Source organism: Channa argus, chromosome 10, assembly GCF_033026475.1.
Source record: "Channa argus isolate prfri chromosome 10, Channa argus male v1.0, whole genome shotgun sequence".
NCBI classification, from domain to species: Eukaryota; Metazoa; Chordata; class Actinopteri; order Anabantiformes; family Channidae; genus Channa; species Channa argus.
Window position 1 is genome coordinate 22359052 of NC_090206.1, and position 18634 is coordinate 22377685.

Here is an 18634-nt window from a genome sequence, read left to right on the forward strand (position 1 = left end):
GTCAGGTCCTCCTGGCAGAGAGCTATGTATATCTTTGCAGATATGTAGCCTTAGTTTGGAAATGATAAAAAGGACAGAAGCTGTGCTTCAAACTGAATAAAACTACATTTAGAGAATCACAAATGTAATGTTACTTATTCTAAAACGATAAAACTAGATTGAGGCATAGATAAAACCATAAATTCCAGTAGAGACAAGGTAAGAAAAGGGAAAATTCCCTTCAGATTATACTGTTCCCTGTGTTGTATCTATTTTAGTTGAAGCAACACTCTGTTTTTCAATTTAAAAAAAAAAAAAAAAATTCCATGTTTTTTTATGATTAAATTCAAAGACTCCGGTGCCAAATCAGATATGTTTTTACAGTGACCTTGGAAGTGAATTTCTCCAACTGAGACTTTCCCATAATACACTTTCACTATGTCTGATGTATGAAACTTTAGGAATTACAAAAAACACATGCGTTTTTTATCTTACAAACTAAACCCAAAGTCACCAAGTCTCTGCACAAACACAAACACACACAGTACATGACTGTGTCTTTGGCATGGCCACTCAGGGAGGACTGAAATACTGACAGCCTTGGATGATGATGCAATAGGCAGAAACTGTCAACTTCATGGAATTACAGTAAGCTGCTTTGTCAAAATTTAGAGAGGCTCTATTGAACTCTGGGATACAAGCACACCACTGGGATTAATCCACGATTTACAAAGTCTGAATGTCGACTAAAATTTCTAAAATAACCACGTTCAGCACTGGGAAGGCCTGCGAGATTAGACTGCATAAACCTCCCATGTGTACTCACAGGAATATGACTCTAATTAAGGCTGGCAGTGGATGCTCACAAATATTAACAGCCAGCAATGATACAGAAATTGTCTGCAAGGCAATTTAGAATGGGACTGTGGATGCCAGGTGCAAACAAAATCCATTCTCCTCTCTAGAAGAACAACAATGAGTGACTGGGAGTCTTACAGCTGAAAATAAATCTGGATTAAGCTGGCGTTGATGTGTCACTCATGGTAGTTTGTCTTGGTGCAAGGTGGTTTGCACACAGTTTGCTCACGGGCCACAAGAGACAGTTTGTGCTTAAGCTTATTCACTTGCTGGTGGTGTTTGTGGTTAGTGCAGTTGCTCTGGGGGTAGTCTGTGTGCTTGCAAAGGTTGTAAACTCAGTCAGGCACCAAAAAAAATCAAATCTGACAATCACAGACCTCAAGGGTCAAAGTACAGCAAATTCTTTCAACCTGAAGAGACAGATTAGTCTTTGTAGTAGTTCGACGAAGTCTCACTTTATGAATCTGCACTGGCATCAACCAGCATACTACATGTTGTACAGGGACAGAGGAAGTGTAATTTAATGAAACAACATTAAACAGAATAAGTGAAGATCCTAAGGGTACTAAAAGTCGTTTTGGGCAAATTAAAATGCAACCTGCAAAAGCATCACAGCAAAGAATGAGACTACTGACTTTAACGAGAACCATTTATAGAAAACTACCTGGTAAAGAGGGGAAAAAAAATTTAAGTCCTAATGCAAATCAGTAGCAACATAACGCATCTTTAATACATAACAGGTTATTTATATAGCATTTAGCATAGCATATAGCGTAGCATTAGCATTTATCTATATGCTTTCAATAATCTAGCTATTCATGAGCTTCAGACAAAGCCTGCTTTGCTAATACAGATAATAACACTTGGCAGCAGGGGCTTAAATCACTGAGGTGACGTTTCAGCCAAAAGTGCACCTGTTCAAGATCTGTTTTTAGGCACTGGTAACTGGTAAGTGTGGGTGTCTTACAGACAAAGACTGCCTCTGGTCAGGACACTGAACTCTGTGTGCTACGTGTCTTCAGGCAAAATCAGGAGATGAAATAACAACTATTTCTAGGTTTGAAGCTACAATGAAAGACAAGAAAATATGTAAAAGAGTTATTGAAAAAAATGTGTGAAAGGTGGATCAAAGCCTGCTTTGACCTTACGAAACCTCACATCTCTCTTTTTTCCTCTAGCAAAGATACTGTTTAAGAAATATTTTGAATGGACATTTATTTGTTACACCTAGCATACATCTCTTATTGGCAATCTATTGCTTCTAAAGCAGTCGTAATATATTACAGAAAATGACTAAATAAAGCAAGCAATGGAAAAGCTGTTAATCTCAGATTCACGGGCATCATTGCCGCTCTGTGGGAATTGCATATCACCAACAACCAGAACCAGCGCACTAGTTTAGAGCCAGTTGATGGTGCCAAGGATGACTGGCGACAGCTGGGCGCCTCTTACTCATTTTAAGGGTCATCAACATTTAATGTTACATTAGTGGCTTCGCTGGGTCTCCCTTTATCTACTGCGACAGTGTTGACTTAATTATGCACAGTAGTATCGCACTCATCGTGGTCAGGCCTGACACAAAGAGAGGAAAAGGTTAAGCCAAAGGACGTCTTTTCTGCACCTCGACACATAAGCATCCTTGCTCCTTTTGATGTGGATGAAAGTGACACAAAGGGCTGTCTGAAGCCATGCATTGTGGATTAACGCACACACACGGACATAGTCACACACACAGAGTTGTAAAAGTAGGTCCTTCCTCTAGGGCTGAACCCCGTTGGTATACCCCTTCATCTACCTTCTTTGTCTGAAATCCCTGTCCCTCCCAGCAGTCTCTAAACACAGACACCAAGAACACAAACTGACATCTTGGATTACTGTCAGACCTACAATTCAAAGCCAGTGCCAACAGTCAAATTAAATGTGCTGAAAATCTGAGCCACTGCCAAAGAACCAAGTTGAAATATGATGAGAAAAAAAAAAATATAGGGCTGAATTATCTGAAATTTACAGGTCTTGCAAAAGGGTGACGAGCGTGAAACCATGTTTAAAAATTGATGATGTTTCGCAACATGAAAATACAATAATTAGACCCATACACTGCATGTGTTAAAGCCATTGTCAAGTTGTCATGCTATAAATCTCATTATCTGTCTATGTAACAATCTCTCTACCTATCAGCACATATTAATGGACCTACGCGTTTCCCGGCCCATCTATCTTTGTAGAAAAAATAAATCAGAGGATCTGATAATAGCTTACATTAAGGTCTTCCAAGTTCAAAGAATTCAGATATTGATGGTTTCTCTTCCACAATATTGGAGGCCTCCGTTCCCCTGTGATGGCACAAGTCAACACAGTGCTCTGGCCAACTGTCACTGTAGTGACGCTCACTTTCTGGTCATCTGGAAGGGTGAGCAGGTACACTTCTGCAGACAAGAAAATAGCAAAATGTTAGGCAGGGTTCTTTACACAGAATGACTGAATTTAAGAGTTAAGTAATTCAACTGTTGAGTAAAAGTGGCAACAATTCCAGCCCTTTGTAAAACGTTTACTTTGAGTAAGTTAGCTAGAAAAGAGTAGAAAACGTTGTGCATATCATTCTGCCTATACTTTATATCTGAATATGGATGCACTTTCACGCAGCAGCACATAATTCAAAAGGAAAAAGCCCACTGAGACACTTCAGAATGCCAGAATTATGTTTTGTTCACATCTCTCTCCTAATGAAACCAGAAAACATAATACAAGATGGTCTCAATTAGCTGCTATTTTGCTGTACTATACTATTTTGCTGAGGCACGTTTTTCTTTAGTGTGTTAAAGATGAACTGAGGCAGTACAGTTATGGCAATTTGCTAAGTGATGGGAAGAGATTAACGCTATTTAAATACTTTGCATAATTTATGTGATGTTATTATAACGGAAGTTTTACTTTATACTCTCCACTGGTCTCTCAAAGGGGCCGATGTCCACCACTATGTCTACCCCTTTTTTAGCTCACGGAAAGAGAAAACAGGAACACTTTTGGGAGGCACCAGTTCTGCCGAATGCTGAAATCTCATCGGAGGAGCAGAGTTTTGTAACTAGAAGTTAGAAAACTTTGAACATGCATAGTGTTCTGAGACTTTAAATCAAGCTAAGCTCTTCACACTGTTGTAAAAGCCCTGGAGTGCATCCTTTCTGATGAAAGAAACATGACCAGAGTCAGTGCTTTGCTCACTTCAGCATTCCTGCAATACATTCACGTTTTCCAGGCATGTTTCTGCTAAAGAAAAGCTGTTCTGTTCTTGATGATTAATATTTACAGAATTCTGAAAGCAACTAACACCACAAAGAAAAAAAAAAAAAAAAGAGGATGAGTTAGTGAGAGGTAATCTTGGCTGGAGATGGTTAATGCCTTTTGTGTTTCCGGTATTTTGATGAGACAATGAGTACAATCAACACTCGTCCGTTCTTTGGTGGTGTTAAGTAACGTGGCCTGTAAGAGAATGCTTTTAATCTTTCATTTCGGTAATGAGTAATGGAGCAAAAGGAAACAGAGACTCAATTTGTTCTGCTCCTAAAGGCATGAAATACAAATCCTAATGAAAGAGCAGGTCCAGTGTTCACTTGCCACAGCCCAGAGAATGAGGATGAGAGCACCTTCAATTAAAGCATGACTTCAGTGGTCCTGCACCAATGGCTTCTGAATATTTTTTTAACCTTCTCACTCTTTTGCTGCGTTTGGGGCCCACTTGTTGCATCTCTGAACTGGGAACTGGGCTTTCTCGTTCAATCCAGGCCAATCAGACTGGAGCCGTGAGACAATTCATACTTCTGTTCAGTGGGAAAGTCTGAGTTAAGACTTCTAATCTCTCATTTGGCTTGGTGAAACCCTGCTTAAGCCTGGGCAAATCACTAAAAAGTCACGGATTAATAACAGCAGTTTCTTGTTAGTGGAGTATAGCTCCAAGTTTGGACGCACTGCTAGTGGAGAGTTGATCCAACTAATGTAAGTTGTGATGCTATAGCTTGTTCTGCTGCTTTGACTGATTGTTTTGATTTTTTTATTAGGTTAAAACATTTCTAGTCATATGAGGCATTACAATACTATACACTGTGGTGATCTACTTGCACCAAGATGCATGGAGACCAAGATGCATGGAGACCAAGATGCATGGATACCAAGATGCATTTAGACCAAGATGTATTGAGACCAAGCTGCATGGTGAGTGCCATTCAGACTGAATCTGAATGGCACTCACTAGAGCCCCTTTCACACATATACTGGAATTCTGACATTCTCCTGACTTTGTGCATATGTGAATGCAAATCTCTGAGGGAAACCCGGTTGACACCGTTTGGACTTTATCCTTCGAACCAACTAGTGCAATGTCCATTTTATGTGCGTGAGCTTGTGCATGTAGCAAGCTGCTCTGTCCTGAATTGCGGGCATGTTGATGACATTTCTATCACTCGACTGTTGTTGTACTTGAGTGATAGAGCCTTTGTTTTATATTAGAGGAACAGCTCCAAGGTGCTGTAAAGAAAACACTGTTTCCCACAAATTAAGTTTTCTATTATGTTGTCCCTCCTGTGCGTGAAATCAAGTGAAGTTTCACAAGTGAAACATGTGTTCTTACGCAGGCGATCTGCTGCTGTGTGTTACACATGTGAAATGCAGCTACGGTCCTAACATTGTTGTGAAACAGGCTTAGGATGCTACAATACTTTTGAAAGTATTTTTTTCGCATAACCCTGTAAAGTATACAAAATGTCGGTTACGTATGCTCAGAAGGCCGAATACCATCCACAGTCTCTGTTTAAGTTTACTTACTGCTCTCTGGACAGAACAACAGAGTCCACTAACAGTGTAATGTCATAAAGGCCATTCCACTAATTTTAACCTCAAAAACCACAGAATTAAGCCAGTTACAGAGGTGACAATACATTATCAGCTCCATGAAGCCAGTGTGTGTTGCAGGTTATTGCATCAGATTATGCTGTATTTCACAGGTGTCCAATGCCATGAACATTGCAATTTTAACTACCTTTGAATAATGCCAATAATCTGTATGTATGATGTGATCTCCGAGTTTGTTTAAATGACATATTTAAAGCACTTACTAACATTATAAAGTAACTAAAACATTCCTCAGACGAACAAGTTGGACAGAAGTCGTTTAAAAAACAGCGAGTTAAAAGCTGTTTGTATGTAATAAAGACATGTCAGCAGCAGTTAGCAGGGGTAATGTGAGAGCCATCATGGGCAGAAAAAATACAAAGGACTGACAGAAAATGAAAAATGTTAAGGAACAAAGACTTTCTGCTTTTACAGGATCTCATTAAAAGTTTATTGCATCCTGTGAGGCTACAACAGAGCAACTTGAATGAAATGACTGTTTCAGGACCTACAGACTTCCTACTTAATGCTGCAACAAAGTGGATCTGCAGTAAAGTAAATGACAGCACAAAAAGTCAAAAAGTCACTGAACTTGTCAAACATAATCTAATGGATTGTTCTCATATCACAGGATGGAATCAAAATAAAAAGCAAAAGCACAATGAGTAATGTTTTGAATTGAGTAAGTTCTCCTTCAGTTATGTATTTGATACAAAGCCACAGAAATAGATGCTGGGATGGCAAATATGTAAAGCAAAACCAGGAAGTCTGTTTTTAACATAGTGTAGTGAATGTTTACAATAAACAGGGTCATAATTTAATGCTCGTCATCATTTTCTCGTTGTTCACATTTCTAACAATAGGGACTCATGTTCACTGGTATTGGGCTGTTGAATTCCGGGTTCATTCTAAAATGTTTACTGAAATTTCACCATTGTGGGATCAACAAAGTCTTATCTTTAAACTCATCTATTTTAAAAAACAACAAGGCGGAGCTACAAATATGATTTGAACACCCAACAAGAAATCTTTATTCCAATTAAAAGTAGCACATATCAGCATTATGTTTTGAACTCTGCAGCATGCAATTGTTCTTCAATTTTATGGTTGATTCCTTTTAACTTTAAACTCATTAAAATGAATGTGAACCTACTAGCAACATGGTAATATAATATAATAACTTGTGTAAAATAATTCCCTTATAAAAAGTGTACAGTAGGGCTAAAGTCAGAGCTGTGTCACTAAATAAATAGGAATTAAAAACAAACGGAATAAAAGAGGAGAAGTCAATATGTTAAGCAACATATGTTAAACAAAAAGTAAAACACAACAAAACAGAATCTGATGCAGAAACTTAAGAATTACAAAAAGTGGATCTTCCATCAGTCACACATGGATAATCCATACCCCACTTCCTCCTCCCCTGATATTAACACTAAAGCCTGCAGATCAACATATCACGCAGACACTCTTGCTCTTCATGGTGCTGAGGTAGTAGTGGGTGGATTCCTTAACAAAAGCCTCCTTCAATAATGTCCTCCCTAACCATTCAATTACAGCTCCCTTGTATCTAAATGCTTTTGGAATACGCTGCAAGCAACAAACTCGATTTGCCGCTGATCCCTGGGGGATAGAAACGTGTGAAGTTATAGGGTGAATTTAAAGAAGAAAGTGAGCAGAGAGACAGTTCCATCATAGCTTTAGCTGTTGGATGGAAGGGGAAGGGAGTAGAAATCAAGGGCTAGTATCTGACCCAAATGAAAAAAAAAAACCCTGAGAGAGATGAGAGTGTGGTCTGTTGGAGCTGACTCAAACACTGAGCCCAGCACCTCCTCTGTAAGAGATTTATCAGAGGAGGAAGTGGCCCTGGCTCCTCTTTCTTGGTCTGATTTGAAGCCTGGGGGACTTAGCCTCCTGGGAATGATCAACCTTCACCATCCAACCTGTAATTAGTGATTAACTGTGAAGTCCAGACTTTTGATTTACTCTTCTCTACTCCCAGAATGGGATGTTGGTCTGTGCCACGGCGAGAGGTAAATCACCTATCGCACTGAGGCAACAAGCTTGTCAGGGAAAATAGCCTTGGCCTGCAGGACGTTGCAAAGGGCCGGTTGCAAAGACAAATTGCACCAAGGTTGCTTAGCCAACCTCCTTACTCCATCCTCTATTATGCTCTGTCACTCTCTTTCTCAAACACATGCTCACTTGCTCTGCCTTCTCTTCACCAAATCTTTCGTTCCTCTAACGCAATTCCCTCTCTCTTCCCCTCAGTGTTGTTCCATATTACTAACCCTGAATGGTTGTACCCCCCCAATTGCTTTGACTTTGACATTTTGAAGTAGAGATAAAAGTATTTTCCCTGATGCAGAGTATTCATAGCCCGCACGCAAAGATTCAAAAGGGAAAAAGCACCTCAAAAACAGAATGCACATTCATGTGAACACCCTTTGATCTTGGATAGTTGACTTGATTTGTGCAAACTGAACTCTCTCCCAAAGCAAGAAGAATCTGTTTTTTGATACTGCAGATGAGTGACTCAAAGGACTTGAATATTTGACAGAGACAGAAAATAGCTTGAACATTACATCTCACATACAGCCTTTGTTTTCCCAAGGAAAACACTTATTTCTGTTTTTAATGTTGAACTGCTGCTACTAGTCACACTTCTTAACAAAGTGGATCACTGCACGATAAGAAACCAATAACAAAATCACCAGTCAGGGGATTTCCAAATATGCCCGGGGACAAGTAAACAGGCTTAGAGCGTAGGTCACGCCTTCACACCACCCCTAGACGCGAGGTTGTCTTTTCTCCTAACACACAGTCTAGAGATTTAAAATTACTGTTTAAAGCATATACTTAGACTGAGACATTGAGTGAGGAAAATCAGGGAGGGAACACAAATGAAAGCTTGTTTGCCATAACCACGATGATTGTTTTTGTATTCAAAAGGGAGGAAAAAAAAAAAAAAAGCTCACGTGAAACAAAATATCAAAATCATACAAACAACACTGAGAAAGCAGACACCCACAGTACTAAACTGTAAATTTTTCCAGGGTTTAATATTTTGAAAATACTAATCTGCTGGTCTCACCAATCCAGCATATTTTTTTCCTAGATGCATATTCATAACATTTATTGTGACAAAGTGTGGAAAATGATAACATGCTAGTATATCTAATATAGTCTAGATTCTAATTAGGTAAAATAATGTCATTTGATGTTCACAGATAAGTTCTTTAACACATGTTAATGCTCCTAATTCAATTGTTGCTTGCTTTTATTTCCTACAAACATTTGTTGACTCCCTTCACCTTTGAATATTGCTGCTTTACCCAGCTGGCTTTGGATGTACACACTATATATATTCTATTATTGTATGCAGACTTCTGTAAATGCATGTTAATCTCCTTTTCCACTTTAGTAAACTATTGTTTTTACAAAACACCTAGAAAATTCAGTGTTTGTGTGCTGCATTGACATTTTACACAAACATTGTTTAAGAAACAAGTAAAATGAGGAAAAACAGAAAGAAATATTCTTTTGATAGGTTTTGTCTCAGTTAATTTAGTTTTTTATCATTTAATTTGTGTGTGCGTTGTGTCTGTGAACTGCCTCCGTAAAACCATTAAAATTTCATCCAACCAGTGTGCTGGTGCATTATGTGCTTTATTAAAATATAGACTGAGAAAACAAGACAAATATAAAACAGTAAATGCAATGTGATGTACAATATCTTAACTCCACATACTTATAATTAAGATCTGAGCATCTCTTAAAGAATTAATATCGGTCGGCACTGCCTGAAATAGTCACTCTACATCTGTACATTTGTAAGGTTGAAGAACTTTGGCATCACTTTTGAAGGCAGAACTACCTTTGATGTCAAATCAAATGAGCTTTTCCCCTTAAATGAGATTATTTCCTAATGTTTAGAACAGTCCAAATTCAAGAGAAATAACATAGGCACAGCCACAGTGAGTAGTCTTTCAGAATTAGCATCTCCAGTTACATTTACTGCATCTACAGTAGTGAAGAAAAAGAATTGGGATTTTACAGCATTATATTAAACACACTTAAAAATGCACCAATTACAGGTATTAGGAAAAGAGCAAGAGGATAATTATTACTCACTTCTTCTCTCCTCCCACAAATATTACAAACATCAAGATGGCTGTAAAACATTAACAAATGGCCTTAGTGAGTGCATTAACTCTGGTTCATCATATTCAAGTCATTTTCTAAAGCAGCTGTTCTGAAAGATCATGAGGGACGCCCAGCATTATTATGCAAACAAGTGTAAATGGAGCTCTAATTGGAGAAGTTTTATCATGGATAACTTGTAGTAAGGATGTTTTCATTAGTGGTTTTCCACAATAGGTACATTCGAGTACTTGTGCTATAGCAGAAAAAAGGATGTGAATTATTGTTTCCATCACAGATCAGACTATGTCTCAGAATGTATGTATTAGGACTATCAGACTGTATAAACTAGAGGACATGCATGTCTGTGGGTAAAGAGGGTTGTATAGTTAGTGTCTGCACCAATCAGATGCTGCAAAACGCAGTCAGTGCATTCTACTAGTGTTGTATCAGCATCACCATCAAAGCACACTTGAGCAGTTGCATGGCTGCAAATGGTGCTGCACCTTTGACAGGTGATGGTAAATGTTGAGAGCAGAGGATGAATGCAGCAATCTGTTTACACAGAACTGCTAAACAAGTTGACAGCCAGAAAAGCACACTGAACATCTCTCAGTAAGAGGGCAAAAAAAAAACCTTCTGAGAGAAGTTTGCTGTGAATTTACACTCAACCAGTCAATGACTTGTAGGCACTACTGGGGTGTTCATTCAATGAATCCTCAAAGACAGAAAGCTACCAGTTAATGATGGCAGACTTCTGCAAATATTTAGCGGGATGGTTAATTGTAACAATGGAAAATACTTGTCATGTATCACCTTCATCAGCAGCAAGTGTCCTAAATATCATGTATGTACATTTGCATTATCATATCCACATTTATGTTGAGCCATGTATTCAAAGTGATTCACAAGTGAGGTACAAAGCAAGCAAAAAGCTAAGTCAGTGAAAAACAACGCCCCCCCCCCCAAAAAAACATTTGTTTTAATGTTTAATTTACAGAAGAGGTTAGGCCTTCAACAGTTTCCTGAATCCTTGGAATGAACCTGCTAAGCATGCAGATTTAGGTAGTTTGTTATTCTATTGCATGAGTACTGACCCTTTGCTTGTGAGGCCCACCAGACCTCCTTCTGCAGTTAAAGTGCAGTGAGTGCTTGTAGACCTGGTGGTCACACCAAGTCTGTTAATGCAGGTTGGAGATAATGCACATATTGTCATTGCTCGAGATCTTGTAATAAAATGGATTGTATTCAATATGATGATTCTGAATATTGGTATTATTTGGTAAATGTAACAGCAAAATGAAAAGACAATGTTACCATATGGCCCACTTTTTTGCATATGCGCCGCAGTTTTAATATTTATTTGTGAATGGAGAAACTGAGGCACCTAGGCACAGTATGATTGATAATATTATAGTATCCAGTGAGCTTTTTAAGTATTTTTAAAAATTTTGAGCTCCTCAGTGGTGGCCTGTTGGATCACTTTCCTATACTTTGTATCATTAGGGTAAAACAAAATGAATCAGTGTTTTTATATGCAACTCATTAGATACGGTTTAAAAAGAAAATCGATGGTGAGAGTCAACTTCTAGATAGTCATGTTTGCTGAATTATGATTTCTGTAATAGCCTTTTCATTACATTGGACGAAAGCCCTAAAATAACAGCTGTGATGTTGGCTGAGTGTTGGCATGAAACAGGTAGATTTCTTTGTGCCAATTCATTCTCCAAAACTAAACCATCACAGTGGTGGGATAAAAATTCTTCAGTAGAGAAAGCATTGAAATATTTGGCTTAGAATTAATTTACACCGCATCCACAAAGTATTCCCAGCACTTAACTTTTGCCACATTTTGTTATGTTACAGCTTTATTTCAAAATAGGTCTAAATGTATTATTTTCTTCAAAGGTCTACAAACAATACCCCATAATGACAAGTGTGAAAGACGATTGCTTGAAATCTTTATAATAAAAATGTATAATAAAACATAAATATAACCCTCTACAAAATTTTACTTTTCAGTACCTCTCAAGCTCCATCAGGTTGGATCTGGAATGACGGTGTACAGCCATTTTCTGACCTTCCAGAGATGTTAATCCGGGTTCGAGTCTGGGCTCTGGCTGAGACACTCAAGCACATTCACAGAGTTGTCCTGTAGCCTCTCCTCTGTTATCTTGGCTGTGTGCTTAGGGTCGTTGTCGTGTTGAAAGATCCCGTCGCCCCAGTCTGAGGTCAAGATGCTCTGGAACAGGTTTTCATCAAGGACGTCTCTGTACATTGCTGCATTCATCTTTCCCTCCATCCTGACTAGTCTCCCAGTTCCTGCCACTGAAAAACATCCCCACAGCCTGATGCTGCCACCACCATGCTTTACTGTAGGGATGGTATTGTCCAGCTGGTGAGTGATGCCTGGTTTCCTCCAGACATGACACTTGGCATTAAGGCCAAAGATTTCAGTATTTGTTTAATCAGACTAGAAAATTTTGTTTCTCCTGTTCGGAGAGTCCTTCATGTCATGGCTGTCATGTGCCGTTAACTGAGGAGTGGTTTTTGTCCGGCCACTCTACCATACAGGCCCGATAAGTGAAGTGCTGCAGAGATGGTTCTCCTCTCTCGATAGAGAAACACTGGAGCTCATTCACAGTCACCATCGGGTTCTTGGTCACCTCCCTGACTAAGGCCCTTCTCTGTTGACCGCTCTAGGAAGAGTGCTGGTGGTTCCAAACTTCTTCCATTTACGAACGATGGAGCCTGATACAAGGTCTACAGAAAATTCCTAGGACTTCATGGCTTGGTTTGTGCTCTGACATGCACTGTTAACAGTGGGACCTTATATACACAGGTGTATGTTTTTCCAAATCATGTCCAACCAACTGAATTTCCCACAGGTGGACTCCAATCAAATTTTAGAAACATCTCAAGAATGATCAGTGGAAACAGGATGCACCAGAGCTGAATTTTGAGTGTCACTGCAAAGACCGTGAATACATGAGATTTTTTTCGTTTTTTACTTTTAATAAATTCGCAAATATTTCAAGATCTTTCACAAGGTCATTATTGGGTATTGTTTGTAGGATTTTGAGGAAAATGATGAATTTGATCCATAAACGCTGTAAAATAACAAAATGTGGAAAAAGTTAAGCGCTGAGAATACTTTCTGGATGCACTGCAGAAGAAAAGAGGATTCGGAAGACTTGAATAAATACATCTTTGAGAGGCAGAGATTTAAAAATTTATGTAATACATCCTAAAAGTAGGGCGTGGCCAGTTAATAACACGACAACTGTGGAAGGGGAAAAAAAATGATCAAACAGTCGTATAGACATCGTCCTCATAATAATAGAGAGTTGCTATCTGAATCTAAATTTAATGTTGATGTTGACTTTAATAACTTTGCTGCTAACTGTGTGAATGACTATTACTATTATAATTTATACGGTTTGAAATTTGGGTTATTACATAAAATGATGTCAGTGAGTAATTGTTAGGCATCAGGTGATTTTCCTGAAGCTTGGTGTGAGGCTGTAATCTGCCTGTTATACAAGAGTGGTTACAGAAAAAATGTAATACTGTAATACTTAATGTATTGGTAAATAGATTTACTACTATTTTGAACAAAAGATCGATACTTTATCTTGATGAAAATGACATTTTTTCATAAAGAACAAGCTGGTTACAGGAAAGGTTATTCTAATATTATTCAAGTTTTATTTTTCTATTAGATTTTTATTTTATTTTATTTTTTTATTTACATGCCACATCACTGTTACCCAAGAAAATATAATACTATGTTTGTACAGCTTGATGTTGAAAAGAAAAACATGTATTAGAGGGCTTTTATATTTTTATGGTTACTCTACAATCGGGCAACATGTGAACATTTACATCTATTCATAATCAGCATCTGAGAGAGAGGGAACGTGATGCGTGGTACGCGGCATTTGCCGAAAACAGAGCTAAATATATGGTCTCAGTGCAAATCCATCATAGAACAAAAACGTTACTTTACATCTACAGTATACACAGTTGGAAGCATCATTAATCCTGCTTAAGCGCTCAGGCCATTATTTGGCGCTAGAAACAGGCAGGTAGTATAATTTACCACTGATGGAAAGTATTAAGACTCACCCCATAATTTCTCAGATAGAAAAAAACACTTTCTACATAATGGCTTGTTGTATGAGGATTTGTGTGGGAAATGTCTGAATGAATTACACGCTTACACATAACATTTGTAATAATTTGTCATCTAGTATTGATAGTGGGCATGCATTGATATTGGCATCTTATATTCACTATGGAATAATAAGTACAAGGTCATTTATGTTGCAGTAAAGGGGTATTGTAGAGCTTTGGACCCAATGGCCTTTTATTCCTGAAATAAATAAACTGATTAAGTAAGGTTTTGTACTCTAAGCAAAAACATAAAAACACAGCAAATATATAATTATTTTACATGTACAATGCCTCCCATTTGTCATCAAGTTTAAGGGAAAGAACAATACCTCCTTTGAGAATTGTTAAGAAAATTGGCTCTTTTACTTCAACTGAGGATCAATTAGAATAAAAAAAAAAGGTAATTCAAGATCTTTTAAATCTCTCTAAGACATGTTGCAGATAGAAAAGCCACATGTTGGAGAATGAACCATGAATTATGAAACACTTAACACCACTTCTCACAGCTTGTGAATGGAATTTTTAGCAGGGTTTTTGACAAGTAAGAGCCTGAGTGTCCATTAATTGTTGCTATACCAGGGGTTGTGAATAACATCAAACTTGCCTTCCTTAATGAAAGGAGCTTTCACATCCAAACCAACTGCCTATTGGTTTGGATGTCTGTAATATTTACAGATGTAGAGAGCAAGTCAACCAAAACTTGCAAAGGCAGGAATTACAACAGACTTGGAAACGCAAGATTAAAGTTTTCTTAAGCATTTTTTTTTTTCAAAGCTTTTCTCTTTCTACCTATCAGTTAGAGTTGGCATGTCACAGTCTGGTAAAAATAAGAGAGATTAACAACTGAGAATGTGGAGGTTAAATTGAGAGGTGAATGTTACATATTTATGGAGAAGCTTCCTATTCAAACCAAAAAAATTAATAATGAGGGAAAAATATAGTAATCAAGCAGTTTTTTGTGGAAACTAAGCGATGTCACTGTCTCACATGTGAGGTCGGGGTTTATGTAAGCATGTGGCTAACATTTCAGCTAACAGTACACGTGTGTCAATTTAGGACCACAGCAGTGTTCTCCCTGGAGCAACATATATGTCACTTACAAACGTAACAATTTAGTATTAAAACCCCATAACGTGAACAAAGCCTTAGTTTCCCACCAGTCCCTCAGGATTCTAATGGGCATTCCAAGGTTTCAAGCCTCAGCAGAAATCAAAGAGCTTTATCTTCTGGCTGTGTGTCCTGTCAGAAGGTCTCGGGGTTCAGATCAATATCTTGGCACCCAAGAAACGACAAATAGTGGTAAGATCTGTCCCACAGTGCAGCACAGACAAAATTACCACTCTACTTGATAGAAAAGTACAATCAGAGTCATTACTGTATATCGTCTAAATGATGTGCACTAAATAAATAAATGCTACATGACAGTTGGGGAACAAGCTAAAATGAGGATAATGACTGTAGCAGTAAGGACAACTAGTGCTACTGCTATTGTGTTTAAATGTTGCCCCAACAAGGATTGAGGCATTTTGAATATGCTTTTAAAAGGAAACTGCATCAAATATGTATAAATCTATGAGGTGAATTTCTTAGGGATGATTTCTTTGTTTTTCTGTGTGAAGCTGCAAGAGTAGACACTTAAGGAACGCATTTCGTGGGTGAACTTAAACTAATAACATTTGCTGCACACCAGTAAAGCACCATGTAATTGTCCAGTCAACTCCAAAGGGTTTCAACAGCACATTGGCACAAGGACATTTTTACAGTCTACCTGTGTGTATGAGCTGTTAAAACCTTGCGTCTGAATGAATACAACTCATTATAGCTAATGTTAAGCTGCCTATTAGACATAGTCCATTGTTTGGACGGCGCTGATATGGTAGCTAAAATAAAATGTACTCAATGGTAACACACCAGGAGTACAATGTTTCCGACTCCCTCTTTTATTCAGGGTGAGATATTACTTGTGGCAAACTGTGAGCATGACCTTTTCCTTAGTTTATTTGGCAGTGATCACAGATGTTGACTGGTCTGCTGGAGATGACACAACTCCCTCTCAGCACTGACAAAAGTAGATCCAACTCTCTTGTTTTGGCGCATTACACAACTTGATTTTTTTTTATAAAAGCACTAAAATGGGCACATGTAAACACATGCGTTTTACTTAGTGTGCCTTATGTTCTATAACCAAAATGTGATGTACAAGTGATTGGGTGGGATTAAGAAATTAAATAAACAAAATACTATCAATATTTTGTTTTGCATTTACATAAAATACCTTTCTCAATGTTACATTAATGCAGAACATATGCAAACTGAAAGGATGTATGACACACTGGTTGTCACATACAGCACTGACTAAATATAAAAATAAATGCATTAAAAAAATGAATCTTACAGAAATTGGTAGATTGAGTTCAACAAACCCAGCCTGTAATGAAGATCAGTTAGATTTGTTTTTCATTGAAAGATGTTACGCAACAGCATTCTAGGATAAGACTTTGCACTGTTTGGGCTGACAGGGACTCCTTGCTGTCCAGTAAGACTTGTGGAAAGTGAACGGTGTTTATTTCATCAAGGAACGGTGCGTGAACACTATGGTAGTGTTCAAATGCAGCATTCATTGCTGGACTTTACAATGGTTAGGCACTAGCAACACTTATCTGAAAAGGGAGTTCGCAGCTGCTGTTCATGACTCAAGCACTATTAATGTAGCAGTCTACCTGCCCCCAAGCAATGATGAGATGCAGGCACTGTGAGAGTCAAACAGCAACATCAGTTAAAAACAATGGCACACCCCAGTGACTTGTTCATCACTGCTGGTGACTGCAATAACTCAAATTTACTTTTCACAGAGAGAGTTTCTATAGGAGAAACTACACTGCAACTTGTTTACATCCAATTAGTCTCCACTAATGTAAGACTGCTCACTCTTTCCCTTTGTGCCACTTGTATAACATTTTTAGTCCCGTGAAGAAAGAGATTTTGTTTCCTTGAATGCACAGTATGTCATACACGTGTATATGGAAGTTGAGTCATGTCAACTGAACATTTCCTTACTGATCTAAGTAGCATCTCAGTCTCATGGGTTTGAACTACACTGTATGTGGCAATTACTATACTACATCACAACTTATTTTTTACAAAACCTTTGGGAAGTACTTTCAAGGTCACTGTCGTGTCTGTTATACTGTAATACTGTTTCCTCACATACTTTCTGTGCAGAGTGATGATACTACTTTGTTGTCTTCATAGTGCATACAGGTATTGTTAATGCCCCAATGTTTTGTAACAGACTCCTGCCAAAGGTTAATGACACTTTATGATAGATGATACCTTATCTGTTTACCCATGATGCAGTGGGCCATCATTCACAAAATTATTCATCGATGACAAGGGGACTGACTATCAGTAGTGTGGCAGACATCATTCATATCTGTAACATCATCTAATTAAAAGACATCACTTTTGCCAAACAGTTTCCTTACTGCTAGCTGAAGCAAATTGATTCTCAACCCCCTTCTAGTCTATGCAAAAGAGGAATGAATAATGCATAGACATTAAAGTCTTATCTTCTGTCCTGACAAACAATGTTGCCACGCTTTGAATTTTCCACAAAGGTGTCCAAAGGGTCCCTATTAGCAGCATAGTCAGACAGGTGCAGTTTTCATGGGGAGTCATTCTGCATTTACTGCGGTTCATTTTCAAGCTGCACCATAATTCTGGACACACTGGATCAACGGATTTACTATATGACGATGCTCAGTTTATGACAGCGCTTAAGGTATTTGCATAGATTTTTATGGCTGCCACTCGCAGATTATGTTGGCAATGAACTGAAAAACTATAACTTTGCAATGCATTTTTGCCTCAGGCCCTGCTAGTGTGATCTACAGTATAGGGCTAAATAATTCGATAGATCTCTGTCCATGTTGCTCCACTGCATTGCTGGGTCCTGGCCACATCAGTAACCTACAAGCTAGTGAAATAAAAGCTCACATCTATGACTCAAGCCCCGGACTGTATTTCATCAGCAGCAGTGTTGTGGTCCACCCAGTGAACAATAGGGGAAAAAATTTAATAAGTAGCAATGCCGTGGATCTCTGTGTTATGTTGTACTGTTCTTTTATACCTGTATACAGAAGAACATCAACAGTAATAATATAAATTGGACATGCCCAATAAATAGGATTGTTTTAACTTAATTCAATAAAACAGTAAAAGGTAATGCTTTTTCCAATTGCTATTTGTTTCCTTGTGTAAATCTTAGAAAAGTATCTCAATGAGGAACACAATTGAACACAGTAATCAGTGAACATTGATCTTCATGTTCATCTGTACAAGAGGGGTTCACTTAAAAGACTATGTGTCAGCTGGGGGGTATCATGTGAGTCCAAATTTAATTTTCATGTCAGGTAGGTTCTTGTTTTACTGCCACAGGTCTTGAGTCTTGTGTGTTTTATGTCCAATACCCGAACGATCAGTAACAGCTACTGGTAACAATTCTAATTCAGGAAATTAAACTTTGTTTAACAAGGCCTGATCAAATCATTTAGCTTAACGTACAAAGTTTATATTATTAAATAAAACTCTTAGACCA

General features: G+C 38.1%; 1 protein-coding gene across 7 annotated transcripts in view; it reads right to left on the minus strand.

The window, feature by feature from the left end:
* The window catches only part of fstl5 (follistatin-like 5), a 147970-nt gene that overhangs the window by 47932 nt on the left and 81404 nt on the right, over positions 1 to 18634 (minus strand). For all 7 annotated transcript variants that reach the window (XM_067519175.1, XM_067519171.1, XM_067519174.1 and 4 more), the window contains one exon: positions 3097 to 3263. In XM_067519175.1, coding sequence (XP_067375276.1) covers positions 3097 to 3263 — 167 coding nt within the window. The remainder of the gene's footprint in view (positions 1 to 3096; positions 3264 to 18634) is intronic.